At 53.2% G+C, this 14,969-nt stretch overlaps 1 protein-coding gene across 2 annotated transcripts; it reads left to right on the top strand.

Moving 5' to 3' along the window:
* The first annotated feature begins 3,169 nt into the window (after window positions 1-3,169).
* On the top strand, window positions 3,170-10,888 carry XKR5 (XK related 5). 2 transcript variants are annotated; one of them, XM_071447522.1, is made up of 7 exons: window positions 3,170-3,384; window positions 4,201-4,384; window positions 4,486-4,661; window positions 5,700-5,909; window positions 6,775-6,944; window positions 7,471-7,582; window positions 8,300-10,888. In XM_071447522.1, the coding sequence occupies exons 1-7, from the start codon at window positions 3,327-3,329 to the stop codon at window positions 9,349-9,351; spliced, it is 1,962 nt and encodes a 653-aa protein (XP_071303623.1). In that variant the 5' UTR covers window positions 3,170-3,326; the 3' UTR covers window positions 9,352-10,888. The 2 variants fall into 2 exon arrangements, with proteins under 2 accessions (XP_071303623.1, XP_071303615.1); XM_071447514.1 differs by lacking the exon at window positions 3,170-3,384 and having other exon boundaries at window positions 3,438-4,384.
* Window positions 10,889-14,969: the final 4,081 nt, after the last annotated feature.

Raw genomic sequence — 14,969 nt, 5'->3', positions numbered from 1 at the left:
AGCCCATGCCCAGCAATTTTAGTTTTATTGTCTTTATTTTCTTGGCATGGACAGAAGAGTTCTCTGAGCACAGCATCCTCCTTTCTCACCAAGGATTACTCCAATGGCTTCCTGCTTTTTACAGACATTTCTATGAGTTCAGGTGCCTGTTGCAAAGGGATCTTCACTTCTCTTTTATCCCTCTTTCCTCCTTGAATCCGGCCCCATTCCGTGGGAGGTGCTGTTCTCTGGGCACGGCTGAGCTCATCCCTGCGAGAGCCTCCCTGGGCTCGCCCTTCATGCCCTGCAGGGATTTTTCTTAGATCTCTTTGTTTTCTTTCCCAATCAAAACAACTATTTCACGGAGGCTTCCAGCACAGCCTTGTCAGCAGCTTTCAGCCTGCCCTCAGGCTTCTTGTTTCTCTGGGCTGCTCCTTTGGGTGCTTTTCTTTCCTCATTTTTGCTTTTTTTTTTTTTTTTTTTTTTTTTTTTTTTTGTGGTCAAATACATGTCGAACGTGCTTGGTCCCACAACGTGGTTACACATAATTGTGCTGTGGTCACTTTTACACAGCAGCTCCCACAAACAGCTTTGGAATTGGAATTTGCACCCTAATCCAGGAAGGAAAATGTTCTTGTGGATGCCAGGACCAGCTGCTCTAAGAATCACCATTGTACAGTAAGAAAAATGTACATTTTACAGAGGAAAAATCTAATGTCTGCACTGCCTGGCATCATCCACAATCATCTGTCAGATCTGCTCTGCTGCATCACCTCAGGCAAGGGAAGGATCTGCAGAAGATGTGCCCTGGTCCCCAAATCCTTTAGGGCAGGGCTCTTCCTGTAAACCCTTCCCTGAGGTGTTGTGTTTGCAGACAGATGTGCAACCAAACATCTGGGCTGAAAAATGGCTCAGCAAGTGAGGAACAGCTGGGTCTGTGTGATGTCACCTGTAGGCAGCTCACCTGGAGCACCAAGCCCAGGTCTTGGGGTCCCCAGCACAAGAAAGACTTGGAGCTGCTGGAGAGAGTCCAGGGGAGGCTGTGGAGATGCTCCAAGGACTGGAGCCATGGCCAGGTTCAGTTCAGATTCCTCCAAGCCCCATCTCCAGCCTGGCCTTGGACACTTCCAGGGATCCAGGAGCAGCCACAGCTTCTCTGGGCACCCTGTGCCAGAGCCTCCCCACCCTCACAGCCAAGAATTCCTTCCCAAATTCCCATCTACTCCTGCCCTCTGCCAGTGGGAAGCCATTCCCTGTGTCCTGTTCCTCCATCCCTTGTCCCAAATCCTTCTCCAGCTCTCCCTTTAGGCCCTGGAAGAGGCTCTGAGGACTCCCTGGATCCTTCTCTTCTCCAGGATGTCACTTTCTTGGAGCCATGAGGAGTTTTTTTAGCAAAAGAGGCTCCTGGGTGCTGAAATCCAGCAGAGAAAAGTGCAGCCAAACCGGTGGCTGGGAGGCAGCCAGAGCAACTGGGAGCTGGCAGAGAAGCTGGGGAGGGTGGCTAGCTCTGGGAATATCTCCTGGCTTCCTCCTTCTCTGCCTGGCAAAGCTCTGGGAATATCTCCTGGCTTCCTCCTTCTCTGCCTGGCAAAGCTCCGGGGTGATGATGGCACAGGATTTGTTCCTGGCTTGGAACACAGCAGAGACAGCTGAGACTCCTCAGGGAGGGAATGGGGGTGTTGGAGGGCAGGGGGGGCGAGATTAGGAGATTCACATCTTCTGTGGGTGACAAGAAAGGTCACGTTGTGCCTGCATGGACCCTGGCAGCATCCCCACTGCTGAATTTGCAAAAAATGCTTCTTCCCCATCCCGCTCTCAGGTCTGCAAGAGGCTTTGGTGCCCATTAGAGGCTGAGTTGTGCTTTGTATGTTAAAGATTGGGTTTTCTAGGAATGGGCCACGTGGTATTTGCTGCTGTGGAGGACAGAGACAGCCAAGGCTGAGCTTCACTTGGCTCCAGAGCCCTCATTACACCCCTGGCTTTATTAAAATGCTTCGCTGGAGCTGGGCCCAGCAGTCCAACATCATTAATTAATGAAACACAAATAGGGGCAGGGCAGAGGGACAGGAGGAAAAGTGGTTTGTCCTTTACACCCAAAGGGCCCCCAGACCCTATCAGATGGAGTTGAGGCTGCAAAGATGCCAAGTTCCTGGTAAAAAGCAGTGCTGGAGACCCGTGGAGAGCCTGGGGATGCTCCCACGAGTAGGAAAAACAGGCAAGGAAATTTCTGAGCAGTTTGGTGGCTACTGTTACACAGCAGAGCCTGGGCTTTATTGACAGAGTTGCAAAAAAGAATCAATAAAATTTAAAAACACAACAATAAATATATGAAGGTCCTGGAACAAAGGTGCATCCAACATCCCAGCTGATGCACAAAGTTCTGGGAGCTTCCTGCAGCATACTGCAAAAACCACCAAAACCAGAGGTGATATTTTGCCTTAATTAAACCCCTTTTTTGTGGCTTTTCCTGTAGTGACCTGCTGGGAATTTATTCTCTAAAAAGCATCAGCGCTAGAGGCTTTCAGGGCTGGAAATTGGGATAAAAAGCAAATGCACACCAGAGGGCTCCTGCAAGCTCCGATGCTCGGGATCCCATTTCACAGCGGTTTCATCTCTGTGGTGAGGCGGGAAAACAGCGGAATCAATCGATGGCTCTGTGCACGCCATGTCCCAGCTGCCACCTAGTGACATCCCCGCGACACGGGGACATCGTACGGGGGACATCGTGGGGGCCGTGCCCCGGTGCACAACAATTTGGGGCACATCGGGGTGGGCTTGTGCCAGCAAACAACAGCACAGAGAGCAATGGGATGGGCTTGAAGAAAAATCGAATGGGTGCTGAAGAACCCAGGGGACATCGGGGTGGGTTTGTGACACCGCACAGGAGCCCGGGGGACATCGGGGTGGGTTTGTGACACCGCACAGGAGCCCGGGGGACATCGGGGTGGGTTTGTGACACCGCACAGGAGCCCGGGGGACATCGGGGTGGGTTTGTGACACCGCACAGGAGCCCGGGGGACATCGGGGTGGGCTTGTGCCACCGCACAACAATTTGGGGGATACGGGATGGGCTTGTGGCAGCGCACAGCAGCTCCAGGGGTCTCGGATGCTCGGTCTCTGGGTCCCCAAGCCCCCGGGGGTGGCGCAAGCTCCGTGATGTCACACTGCCCGGGGAGGGGACACTGGGGGAGGTGCCCGGTGAGGGCGGGCGGAGCGGGACCGGCCCCGGCGGCTCCTTCTTCTTCTTCCTCCTCCTCCTCCTCCTCCTTCTCCTCCCTTTCCTCCCACCTCCTCCTCCTCCTCCTCCTCCTCCTCCTCCTCCTCCTCCTCCCCGTCCTGCTCCCAGGATGCGCGGGGCCGTCCCCAGGCTCAGCCTGACGCTGCTGGCGGCGGAGAGCGGCGCCCGTGAGTGAGCGCGCAGGATGCGCGCAGGATGCGCGGGGGCGTGCGGGGCTGCGCTCCGGCGGAGGGGAGGGGGAAGGCGGATGGGATGCTGGAAAGGCGGATGGGATGCTGGAAAGGCGGATGGGATGCTGGCAGTGACGCCTTTGCGGCCATCCCGAATCACCTCCATGTACCGGGGAGAGGGGGGGTCCATCCCTGCACCCCGCGCTTGGGGAGATGCGCGGTTCTGCTCCCGGCATCCCCGCGGGCCCAACAGTCCTCTTGGTTTTCTGTTTTTTTTTTCATATTTGAAAAATGGAATTTTTTTCCCGCTTATTTATTTATTTGTTTGTTTATTTTGGAGCCCGAGCTTTTTATCAGAGCCTTGCTGGGGGCCGGGCCCCTCGCTGGCGGTGGCTGCGCCTCAGCTGACAAAGCCACCGGGAGCCGGCAGCTGGAGATAAGCCCAGGAGAAGGGCTGGGAGATGGAGTTATGGCGGGAATGGCTTTAAACTGACAGAAAGCAGGTTTACATTGGATATGAGGAGGAAATTCTTCCCTGTGAGGGTGGGGAGGCCCTGGCACAGGGTGCCCAGAGAAGCTGTGGCTGCCCCTGGATCCCTGGAAGTGTCCAAGGCCAGGTTGGGCAGGGCTTGGAGCAACCTGGGGTAGTGGAAGGTGTCCCTGCCCATGGCAGGGGGTGGAATGAGAGGAGCTTTAAGGTCCCTTCCCACCCAAACCATTCTGGGATTCTCTGGTTATGAATGGCACCGCTCAGTTGCTGGGGGCGGGTGTGGCTGTGTCATCCCTCAGCACCGCCTCTCTGCCCTTCTCCAGGGCTCTGTGCCATCATCCACTACCTTGTCCGGGGGCAGCTGGGCTGGTTCGGGCTGACCATGGCCTGCCTGGTGCCCGGCTACGCCGCTCAGCTCCTCAGCATCCTCTGGTTCCGGGCAGACGGACACGCACCCGGCTGCTGCCTCCTGGCGCTCCACCTCCTGCAGCTCGGCCTCTGGAAGAGGTGAGAGACGCTCCCCGCTATCCACCCACCCCCCACAACCCGGCTGCAGCCCCAGATTTCCTCCAGCCAGGGCAGGCATCCCGTCACGGTGGCTCTCGCAGGTACTGGGATGTCCTGCGGGCGGCGGCCAAGGCGGGCGGCGGTGCCGGGGAGCTGCTGGCTCAGCTCGGGGATGTTTGTGTGCTGCGGCTCCTGGAGGCCCTGCTGCAGACCCTGCCTCACCTCCTGCTCCAGACCTATGTCGTGGTGGCCGTGGACCCAGCAGGCTTCATCCCTGGTGAGTTCCCAGGAGGATGTCTCAGGGGTGATGCGTTTGGGTGAGGGAGGTGTGTGTTTTCTGTGTTCTCCCTGGAGGGATGTGCTGCAGAGGGACTGGGAAGCCTCTATGAGAAGCAGCAGGGAAAAGCCTGGCTGAAAGATCTGCTGTGGCTGAATGCAAAGGTGGCTGCTTTGCCACCTTTGTGAACTTTCAGGGGTGCAAAGAGGGAGGTTGCAGTGGGAAGTCATGGCATGTGCAAGGTCACAGTTGCTCATTGTCCATCTCTGGTCCAATGGCAGTGACTGGGCTGGAGCTGCCCTGGGGCTGCAGAGCTCTGTCCATGGAGACAGAGGGTATCCACAGGGAGATACTCAGAGGGTACTCTGGATACTCAGAGGGTATCCACAGGGAGATGCTGAGCACACAGAGACCAGATTGAGCAGGATTCAGTGGAAATGCTCCAGTTTCATTCCCTGGTAACATTCAAGTCAGGTTGACCGTTGAGTCAGGAATGAAGTGACACATAAACTGTAACTCCCTTCAGCAGGCTAATCCCAAGTTTATTGGAAACCCATTCCTTTTTATACACTGTTCTGATAAAGGTGGACCTGATTGGTCATTTAATCAACACCCCATCACCATTGGCTAATTAAGAAGACACCCTTTGGTAAACATCTTATGAGAAAACAACTCTTCAAAACACCAGCTGCAAGATTGTTTTAATTCTTTCTCTCAGCCTTCCTAAAAGTCCCCATAAGAATTCCTGGGAAAGTTTATCTGGCTTTCTGCCTCTGACCAAACTGTCACAACCACAGGACAGGGCTCTGAGAAACCTGGTCTGGTGGAAGATGTCCCTGCTCATTGCAAGGGGCTGGACTAGATAGCCTTTAAGGTCCTTTCTGTGATTCCTTCATTCCATGATTCACTTGGCAGGATCAAGGGGTGTCTGGCTTGTGTGGGGGTGCTGTGCTACCAACACCTCCTTAACACAGAGAGTTGGCCCTGCTGTGCATTTGGGCCTCCATCAGAGCCCTGACTGCCCCTGTCCCCACACAGGTGTCAGTGCAGGGCTGTCCCTGCTGTCCCTGGCCTGGGCTTTGGTCTCCTACAGCCACTTCACCTTCCTGCTGAAGCCTGGACACCTGAGCCCACCAGCTGCTGTCATCCTGTGCCTGCTGCTCTGGAGGACAGGGATGCTGGGGACCCGGGTGCTGGCCCTGGTGCTCTTTGCCAGGCTCTATTCCTTCTGGGTTTTTGCTGTGGCAGGTAAGACCTGAGATCCTGTTCCCCACATCCCACCCCAATGTTCTCAGGTTTTGTGTCGCTGGAATGGCTCCCGAGGTATTAAAGAGTCTTTTTTCCCAGCCCCATGACCAAAGAAGAAGCTGAGATTCCTCAGCTCTGGTTTTCAAGGTTGTTTATTTTCTCTTATCTATCATATTATTTTTTGGACCTGCTGAGGTCTGTCTAGCAGGTCAGGTTGAGGCACACTGACCGCCCTTGGGGCAGTGTTATCTTTTTATACTAAAAACTACGTGCACTTTATTTACAATAATTTTCCAATAGCTATCACCTATGTTAGACAGTCTGTCTCTACTTTAAACCAATCCAAAAGTGCCAACATCACAGCAGAAGATGGAGGGGAAGAAGAAGAAGAAGAAGAAGAAGAAGAAGAAGAAGAAGAAGAAGAAGAAGAAGAAGAAGAAGAAGAAGAAGAAGAAGAAGAAGAAGAAGAAGAAGAAGAAGAAGAAGAAGGAGAAGGAGAAGGACAGGACATGCCTAGATTCCTCCATCTTGCCTCTTGAACCCCCATTCTAAAAACCCCAAATTTCTACATTTTCACCCTGTGATAAATTCATTAACATTCTACTCAAACCCTTGTGGCTTGTAAATCCTCACACAAAGTTGATAATTGTTTCCATGGGTTAAAATCAAAGGCACAGGTGGTTTTGACTCCGTGCCAAGGTCTCTGAGCCCCCTGTCAGGAACTAAACCCATCAATACCATGGTCTCAGAATCCAGGGCAGTCAGAAGAATGTCCTGGCTTGCGACACAATGTCAGCCCTGCCATGCTCAGGTTTGCAGCCTCCCCTGGGCATGGCTTTGCAAATCCAGTCCTTTCTCCCTGCAGGGGTGCACTGGCTGCTCATGTCCTTCTGGCTGGGGGCCCAGCAGACAGATATCGTGGCCCAGCCGTGCCGCTGGAGGCTCTTCAACTGCCTGCTGGGAGCTGTCTACATCTTCTGCTACATCAACGTCCGGCCCGGCCCCTCCAGGACCAGGGTGGTCGTGTTTTATGCAGTGAGTACCTGGAATTGTTTTGTATTCCACATGGATGAAGCTGCTGGGGATGAGCAACAGCTTCAGACTCTCCGTTTTCATCTCTCACATCACCACTTGCTCAAAATCCAGAGTTTTGCTGTGTCCTGACAAAGCTGCGTGGTCACCAAGGTGGATGTGTGTTCTGCACTGGCTTTGATTCTTTAGGGGCAGCCTTACAATGTCAGTGGTAAAAAGTAGGTAAAGACCTTCCAGAAAGTTCAGTTTGACAATTTCTTTGTTTTAAGTGATAAATTAGGTGCAAAATATAACAGAAGTGCTCAAGGCCAGGTTGGATGGGGATGGGAGCAACCTGGGGTAGTGGAAGGTGTCCCTGCTCATGGCAAGGGGTGCAATAAGATGAGCTTTAAGGTCCCTTCTGGCCCAAACCATTCTGTGATTCTAAAAATCTATGAAAATCTAGAAAATGGGTGTTTTCTGTTGTGAGAGGCACATCTAAAGCCATCAGAAGGATATAAGTGATGAGTCTCTTCCCTCTGCCTTGCAGATAATGCTGATGGAGAACACGCTCCTGCTGCTGTTGGGCACCCGGTTCCTGCAGGTAGAGCTGAGGAACAGCCTGACTGTGACTGGGGCTGTCATGTCAGGGTCTTTAATAGGTAAGAACATTGATTTCAGAGCCTGGATTGCACATTTTGAGAGTAGTTTCAGGAAATGAACATCCAGACTCCTGTCCCAAGTCCCTCTCCAGCTCTCCTGGAGCCCCTTTAGGCTCTGGAAGGGGCTCTGAGCTCTCCCTGGATCCTTCTGTTCTTCAGGTGAACACCCCCAGCTCTCCCAGCCTGGCTCCAGAGCAGAGGGGCTCCAGCCCTTGGAGCATCTCTGTGCCAAGCAGGGTCATATTTTCCCCGAGGGATGGGGGCAGAGGGAAGTTGTGCAACTCCTCAGACCCTCAGATCAAGCATGTTAAAGAAATGGGATGGAAAAGGAGCAATTCCTGTGGTCTTGGATGAGTTTAGGGTAGAAGTAGGAAGCTGTTCTTCAAAACTTGCTGGTTTAAAGGCCAGAGGATGAGGATGCTGTGACATGGAAGGTTTCCTTCAGCACACATTTCCCTGCTGGGCAACTTTCAGTCTGCAAATTAATCCAGATTAAATTTGGGGTTGAGTGTGCATTTCCTTTGCCCAAATCTGCTCAAGTGGGATTCTTGCATCCCCATAAATGCTGGAAAGATGTGCTGCTCATACAGCTGATTCTCAGCAGCATCTCTGCAAAGGTCTTGTTGATCTGGAGGTGCCTCAAGATCTGTCCTTTTCTCCACAGCTGACCAAAATGCTGCTGGGACTCCTCAGTGACACTTTTCTGCTCCTTTCCAGGTGCCACAGCTCTGGTGATTTACTACAGCCTGCTCCACCCCAAGTCCACAGAGATCTGGCAGGGATTCCTGGAGACAATGTGCAGTTCTGCAGCAGCTGGGGATGAGGAGGGGTCTGGAGAGAGCTCCCAAGCTGGGCAGAGTTCAGGGACTTTGGGAGATGAGGAGTCCTTGCCAGTGGAAGGGACCAAGACAGAGCCCAAAAAGGAGACCAGCTCATCACTGCTGCAGTCCAAAGGGGGTTTGGAGGACAGCTGGACAGACCATCACCACTGGCTGCTGGTGAAGCTGGCCTTGAAGACAGGAGATCTGTCCGTGATCAACGCGGCTTTTGGAGATGGCGGCGTGGGAGAGGCTTTTCCTGGAGGATGGATGATGGGGAAACCCCCTGGTGCTGAGCCTGGGGCAAACCTTTCCCTCCCCATGAGGGACATCCATCCCTGTGGACTGGCAGTGGGGAATGGAGGAGGCATCAAAGCCAGTGCTGGTGCTCTGGGAATGGGACAGGAGGATGGAGCAGGGCAGGAGCCTGATTTTCCCCCATCCACGTCCCACCCCAATGGCTTCTCCCCAGATTCCACCGAGAGCTCCTCTGTGTATTTCAGTGCAAGTGCAGGAGGCATCACCTCCCCTGGGACAGGGACAGCCATAAGCATGGCCCTGGTGCAACGGGACAGCAAAGCTCAGCCTCCCCCAGGCTGCCTGGGAGAAGGAGGAGGAGGAAGAGGAGGGAATTTATCCCTTGGGATGCCCAGCATCAGCCCAATCCTGGGCGCTTGTGCCCACAAGTGTCTGCAGAGAAGCTCTTCCTTTGGCAACACGGGCAGCTGTGGGGTGACAGGTCTCCCCAAAGAGGGCTCAGAGCCCACAGGGACAGAGGCTGCCCTCGTGGGGTGCCATCACCTTTGGGACACCCACCCTTGTGGCCTGCAGGGGACTGTGGTGAGGAGCAAGCTGAGGTCACCGTGCTTCACCTCCACCCCCAAGGCCGGCCCTAAATGCTCCCAGCGAGGACTGGGGGAGCTGGGAGAGGGGACAGACCTGTCTGGGTGACCAGAGTGACCCTGTACATGTCACCTTGGGCCAGCCCTGGGGTGACTGTCTCATCAACAGGGCATGGCAGGAGGTGGTGGGACAAAGACTGTCCCCACAGTGCCCCTGCCATGGGGCAGAGTGCTCCTCCATCACTGGGACATCACCTTCCCTCCCAGCACATCTTCTAGAGGCAGTCTTGAAGAACTTCAAAAGCCTTAAAAAGCCCTAAAAGTCCAGGGCTGGTTATTTATTGAGCTTATTTATGTCACAGACCTGCCAGGCAGCTGGGGCCTTCTGCCTTTGGTGTATTTGTGACAATGACTTGAGGTGTGTCCTTAAACCAGTACCTGCACAAGCTGCTGGCCTGTCCCAGTGTGGAGATCTGGTTGCTGTTTCCAGGGGCTGCAGTGCTGGCCAAAGCAGTTTTCTCAGGACAAATAAGTGCCTAAATCAGAAAAATTATGGGTTTTACTCTTGGATGTCCTTTCTGGGCAGAGTAAGGCCTCAAGTAAGGCTCAGCATTGCTTGATTGTTTTTCCCCACCAGGTTTATTTTGAGGCTTTTGCCAACTCCAGTTTTGGGAGTCACAGAGGGTTGCAGATTCTCTTCCTGCTGCAGACCAGAACCTCAGAACCTGGAATTACTACCAAAAGCCATGTCCTACTGTCTTGCCTCCTCAAGTGGTCTTTTCTCTCCAGCCTCCTCCTTGTCCCCTTCCAGCTGCAGATCACAGGAGCCCAGAATTATTTGGGTTGGAAGGGACCTTAAATCTTATCCAGTTGCAACCCCTGCCACATGCAGGGACACCTTCCACTAGACCAGGTTACCAGGTTATTTTCCACATCTACCTGGATGCTTCCACCTAAACTTAAAATCTAAACCTAAAATCTCAAACCAGTTCTACCCCCACCATAAAACCCACAGTGCAGGCAAGGTTTATTTGTGTCAGGAACTAGACCCATCAATACCTTGGTCTCAGAAATAGCCAGTGCTTCCCACCAAGCTGGCTGGGCATGGATTTGTGCCCAGGGCACAGGTTTGTGCCCAGGACATGGCTTAACATGTCAATTGAGGTGTGATCAGCTGGATTCACCACCAAGCTCCTGGGTGCCATCTGGAGCACATCTGGCTGTGCTCTCCAGCTGTTGTCCCGCTGTGGGCAGGACTCTGCTGCTGCCACAGGGCAGGAAAGGCAGCAGGGAGGGCACAGGCATGTGATTAATTGTTAAAAAAAAGCTTTCATGATGCATTCACTGCTCAGGGCTGACCCAGCCAGATGCTCCCTTGGGGCACAGAAAACCCAGTTGGTGCTGCGTATGGAATGAAGCCACATTCCAAGGGGATGAAGGCTCCCTGTCTCCATCTGGACCCCAGCCCCCTGTGCTGTGCCTGTTCTCTGCAGGCAGGAGCAGTTCCAGAGGCTTTTCCAGAGCCCTTCTCATTGTGTGGATCACAGAGAAGGCAGCAGTGCTGCCAGGCCATTGCAGGAATTTTTATCTAGCTTGGTTTTCTACTTTTTATAATATATAATTATGCTTGAAAATACCCCAAACCAGCCTTTGCTGTGTCTGTGTTGCATGCTGGGTGTGAAAAATCAGTGTGGAGGGCTCTGTTTGTCTCATGTTGGGGGTGAAAATCAGTGTGGAGGGCTCTGAGTGCTTCCCACTCTTGGCTCTTGCAGCCCCAGGATGAGTTGCCTGTCAGGATTTCCAGTGGGAGGGTGAAGAAGGGACCTGGGCAACAGGATCTGGGGGAATGGCATGAAAATGTGTCAGGGAAGGTTAAAGCTGGGTGTTAGAAAAAGATTCAGCCATCATGAAACTGTCCCACAGGCCAGTCAGAAAAGAAACAGACAATTTTGAGAAAGTAAAGAATACTTTTGTGCACAGGAGTCAGGAATAAACGTGATTAAGTGTGATTTGATTTCTCTGAGCACATCCACAGTGCAGGGGTACACCATGAGCTGTTACCTCTTACCTCAGATGAGGTGGTTGTGGAAATCCTGGATAGATCAAGGAATGGCAAAAGAGAAAGGGGGAATCTGGGGACAGAGGGTGCAGAGGACTGGGGTAGGGATGAGGGTGTTTGTGTGAGGGCTGTGTTCCCACAGCTTTGCTCCCTGATGACGAGAGTTGGTCACAGGAGAGCCATGCTTCACTTTCTCCTTGGGAGCAATGTGAAATCAGGTGGGATAATATGGATTGTCTGTCCTTAAGGGCTTCCAGCCTGTGTGAGAGCCCTGTTGCACCCAGGGTCCAAGTCCTGCCTGCTGGTACAGTCCCAGCACTGAGCCACAGGTCTCTGCCTGTAGAAATAACCTGTATTTAATCAGAGAATCCCAGAATGGGTTGGGTTGGAAGGGACCATAAAGATCATCTCATTCTAATCCCCTGCCATGGGCAGGGACACCTTCCACCATTCCAGGTTGCTCCAAGCTCCATCCAGCCTGGCCTTGGACACTTCCAAGGATGGGACAACCACAGCTTCTCTGGGCACCCTGTGCCAGAGCCTCACCACTCTCACAGGGAAGGATCTCTTCCCTGTATCCCATCTAAACCTATTCTTTAGTGAATTCTAAAGCCCTGTTTGAAGTAGGAGGACTCCAGCAGCAAATCACAGCTTCAGACACCCTCCCCCACCCTTCCCATCTTCTGTGGCCCAATGACCTGGTGCACTTCCAGATTTTCCCCAATGCTGCCAGACTGAGAAAATCACACTGGGGAGGAGTTTCTCCCCAAAACTTCTTGTCCCTTTGCCACCAGAGGGAGATGCTGCTCAAGCTCCAGATACACCTCCAGTGCCTGTGTTATGGAATCATTAAGGCTGGAAAAGCTCTGAGCTCATCCAGTCCAACCATTCCCCAGCGCTGCCAAGGCCACCACTAACCCACGTCCCCATGTGCCACATCCACACGACTTTTGAGTCCCTCCAGGGATGATGAGTGGAGAGGAGAGGGAGGTGCAGGACTGATGCTGCTGTGGCATTGCACTGGGAGCCAGTGGGAATGAAATGGGGAGCTCTGGGACACTGGAGGTGGAGTGCACAGTGAGTTCCTGGAGGAATGAGACCATGGCTGTGGGCATCTCCTTTTACTTCCCAGGCATCACTGGGCCATGGGGAATGTTTGAAAATCACTGTCAGGGTCTTGCCCTCTTCAGGAGAAGAGTCTTTGACCTGTAAATATCCCATGGTGCCTTCATGTCCAAAGGTGTGTGTGAGGGGAGATGCCCCAGATCACACTGGATGCACAAGGGGACCCTGGGGCTTTGGTAGAAGTGGCTCCAGCTGTCACCACCATGGTGCTGGGTCCTGATTTTGGTGCTGTATCCTTGGAGCTGTGGCCAGGGGGGTGACCTGGTTACTCCACACTCTGGTTTGTCCTCAGATCAAGACTTGGGGTGCACAAATCCCACAAATCCCAGGTCACTGCTCTGTGTGGAGCAACACAGATGCCTGGGCCAGTCCAAACCCTGGAAAACTGCAGCTGGCAGAGGGGCAATGGACCAGCTGCTCCAGGCAACCTGCTGATGGTATCTTCAAATGTCCCAAATGCTTGAGGAGACCTGGGCAGATCCTCTGCTCCTTCTGCAGCATCTCCCATGAAACTGTTTTCAGATGAGGAATGATCCTGAGCTAGACCAGGATCTGCCCAGCTTTTGGGGGTCTCATCACCAATGTCTGGGCTGAACCACCCTCCTGAAGGGCTTGAGCAAGGGGATATCTCCATCCCACTGCACTTGGACAGATTGTCCAGTGCTTTTGCCTGCTCTGGAATAGAAAATTTCTGCTCATTTGCCTCCTGTGAACTTTTTGTTTTCCATTTTGCTTCTTAAGGAAACCCTCTCCATCACTTTAGAGACGTGGAGGGTCATGCCCCAGCCCAGGAGAGCTCAATGCCACAGGTGAGAGGAGCTCTCAAGGGCAACATGGGAGCAGGAACCAAGCATGAATTTTGACAATGCAGGGAGTGACCCAAGGGCTCCCCAGGAGAACTGGCTGTGCCACTCTGGTGATCTGGAGAAAGGAGCAATCAGGCAGGAACAGAGGCTACGTCCCTAAGGAATTAAACAATACCCAGGCGAGTGCCTGGGCTTGGGAACGTGGCTGTCCTGACTGCTGGCACTGTCCCCTTGGCTTGTCACTCTCGTCCCTCTTTCAAGGTGAAATAAAATAAAGCAGGATGGAGTTGTACCAACAGTGTGGAGCAGCAGCCTTGGCCCAGCCCTGCTGGGATCTCACCTTCCAGCAGCCCAATTTCTGAGCATTGTCCATGGGTGCCTGGTTTTGAGAAAAACATTCCCTCCAGCTCCAAAATGATGTAACACCACTCCATTCCCCACCCCCCTCATCAAAAAAGATTTCCCCAGAAAAACCATCTTTTCACTTCCAACAACATTGAGCCACAATACTTGGACCTTAAAGAAAATAGAATTATTTGCCCTGGGGCTGTTGTTATTTGTCTGCTTTTTTGGGTTTTTTTTTCCAAGCTGAAACTTTGGTTATTTTTTTTCCCCTTTAATTAAATTTGGTTTGCTGCAAATCCCTTTCTGGTGCCTTCAGTGTTCCTGTAAAAGGCAGGGCCCAGGCTGCAGCTCTGTGCCCATGGCTCCAAGGCTAAACAATACCACAGAGGGGGGGAGCAGAGGGTGAGCCCAGCTAATCAGGACTTGCCTAATAGGACTGAGTGCTTAATGAGAACCCAGGGACTCTGCTTCCCCAGCTGGATTTGGCTGGAGGAAAATGCTTTGTGCTCTCAACACCAGGTTTGAGATGGCTCAGCTCTCTCAGATGTGCTGGAACAGTGTTTTCTCCCTCCTGTGAATCCATCCTTACTGGACACAGGACAGATCTGTGAGGGATCTGTGGGGATCCAGGGATGCTGGAGGAGCTGAACAAGATTCTGGAAGCAAAATGATCCGTATTTTGCTTGCAGGGAGATCTTTCAAATCAAAACACTGTTTATACCTTGATTTTCCTAAGCAAAGCCACCAAAGGGCCCTGTCTGCTCCTCTCATGTCCTTGGAGCTCCCTGAGGAGCTTTGGGGGGATTTTAGGGATTGACTTCAATAAATAACACCAAATGTTCCACTGTTTTGCCATGGAGACCTGCTCAGATGGTCTCTGTCCCCACTGCTACACCCCCAGATCGAGCTGGGGTGTGGTTTTGGGAAGGGGGTGGGATAGAGAAGGCACCTCCGGCCTTTCCCTGGTTAATGAGGGAGATTTGGGGTTCAGCACGGGGACTGTGGGATGCAGAGCAAGGTGTCAGGGGGTTGCAGGGTGTGCACAGGGGGGTGGGTGCTGGGTGCATGGGAGCCCAGATGTGCATGGTAGGTGGGTGCAGATGTGGGTGCAGAGCTGGGAGGTTGGCTGCACACAAACAGTCGGTGGGTGCAGATGCAGGTGTGCATCCCCACATTGACAACAGGCGGGTTCAAGCGTTGGTGGCTGTCCAGATGTGCACAGCACCAGGGCACAGATGTGAGGCGGGCGCCAAAACCAGTGTGTGCCTCCACCCGCTGTGGAGTGCTAGGGTGTGTGTGGGGCAAGCAGGAGCTGGGACCAGAGCTGGGTTCTCTGTCTGGCACTGGGCTGGGTGCTGGGTCCCGGTTCAGTGCCAGGTCCAGGGCTGTGCT

The sequence above is a fragment of the Agelaius tricolor genome, unplaced genomic scaffold (genome assembly GCF_023055355.1).
Source record: "Agelaius tricolor isolate 1412-34295 unplaced genomic scaffold, bAgeTri1.0.p SCAF_1, whole genome shotgun sequence".
NCBI classification, from domain to species: Eukaryota; Metazoa; Chordata; class Aves; order Passeriformes; family Icteridae; genus Agelaius; species Agelaius tricolor.
This window is presented reverse-complemented; position numbering and strand designations above follow the sequence as displayed.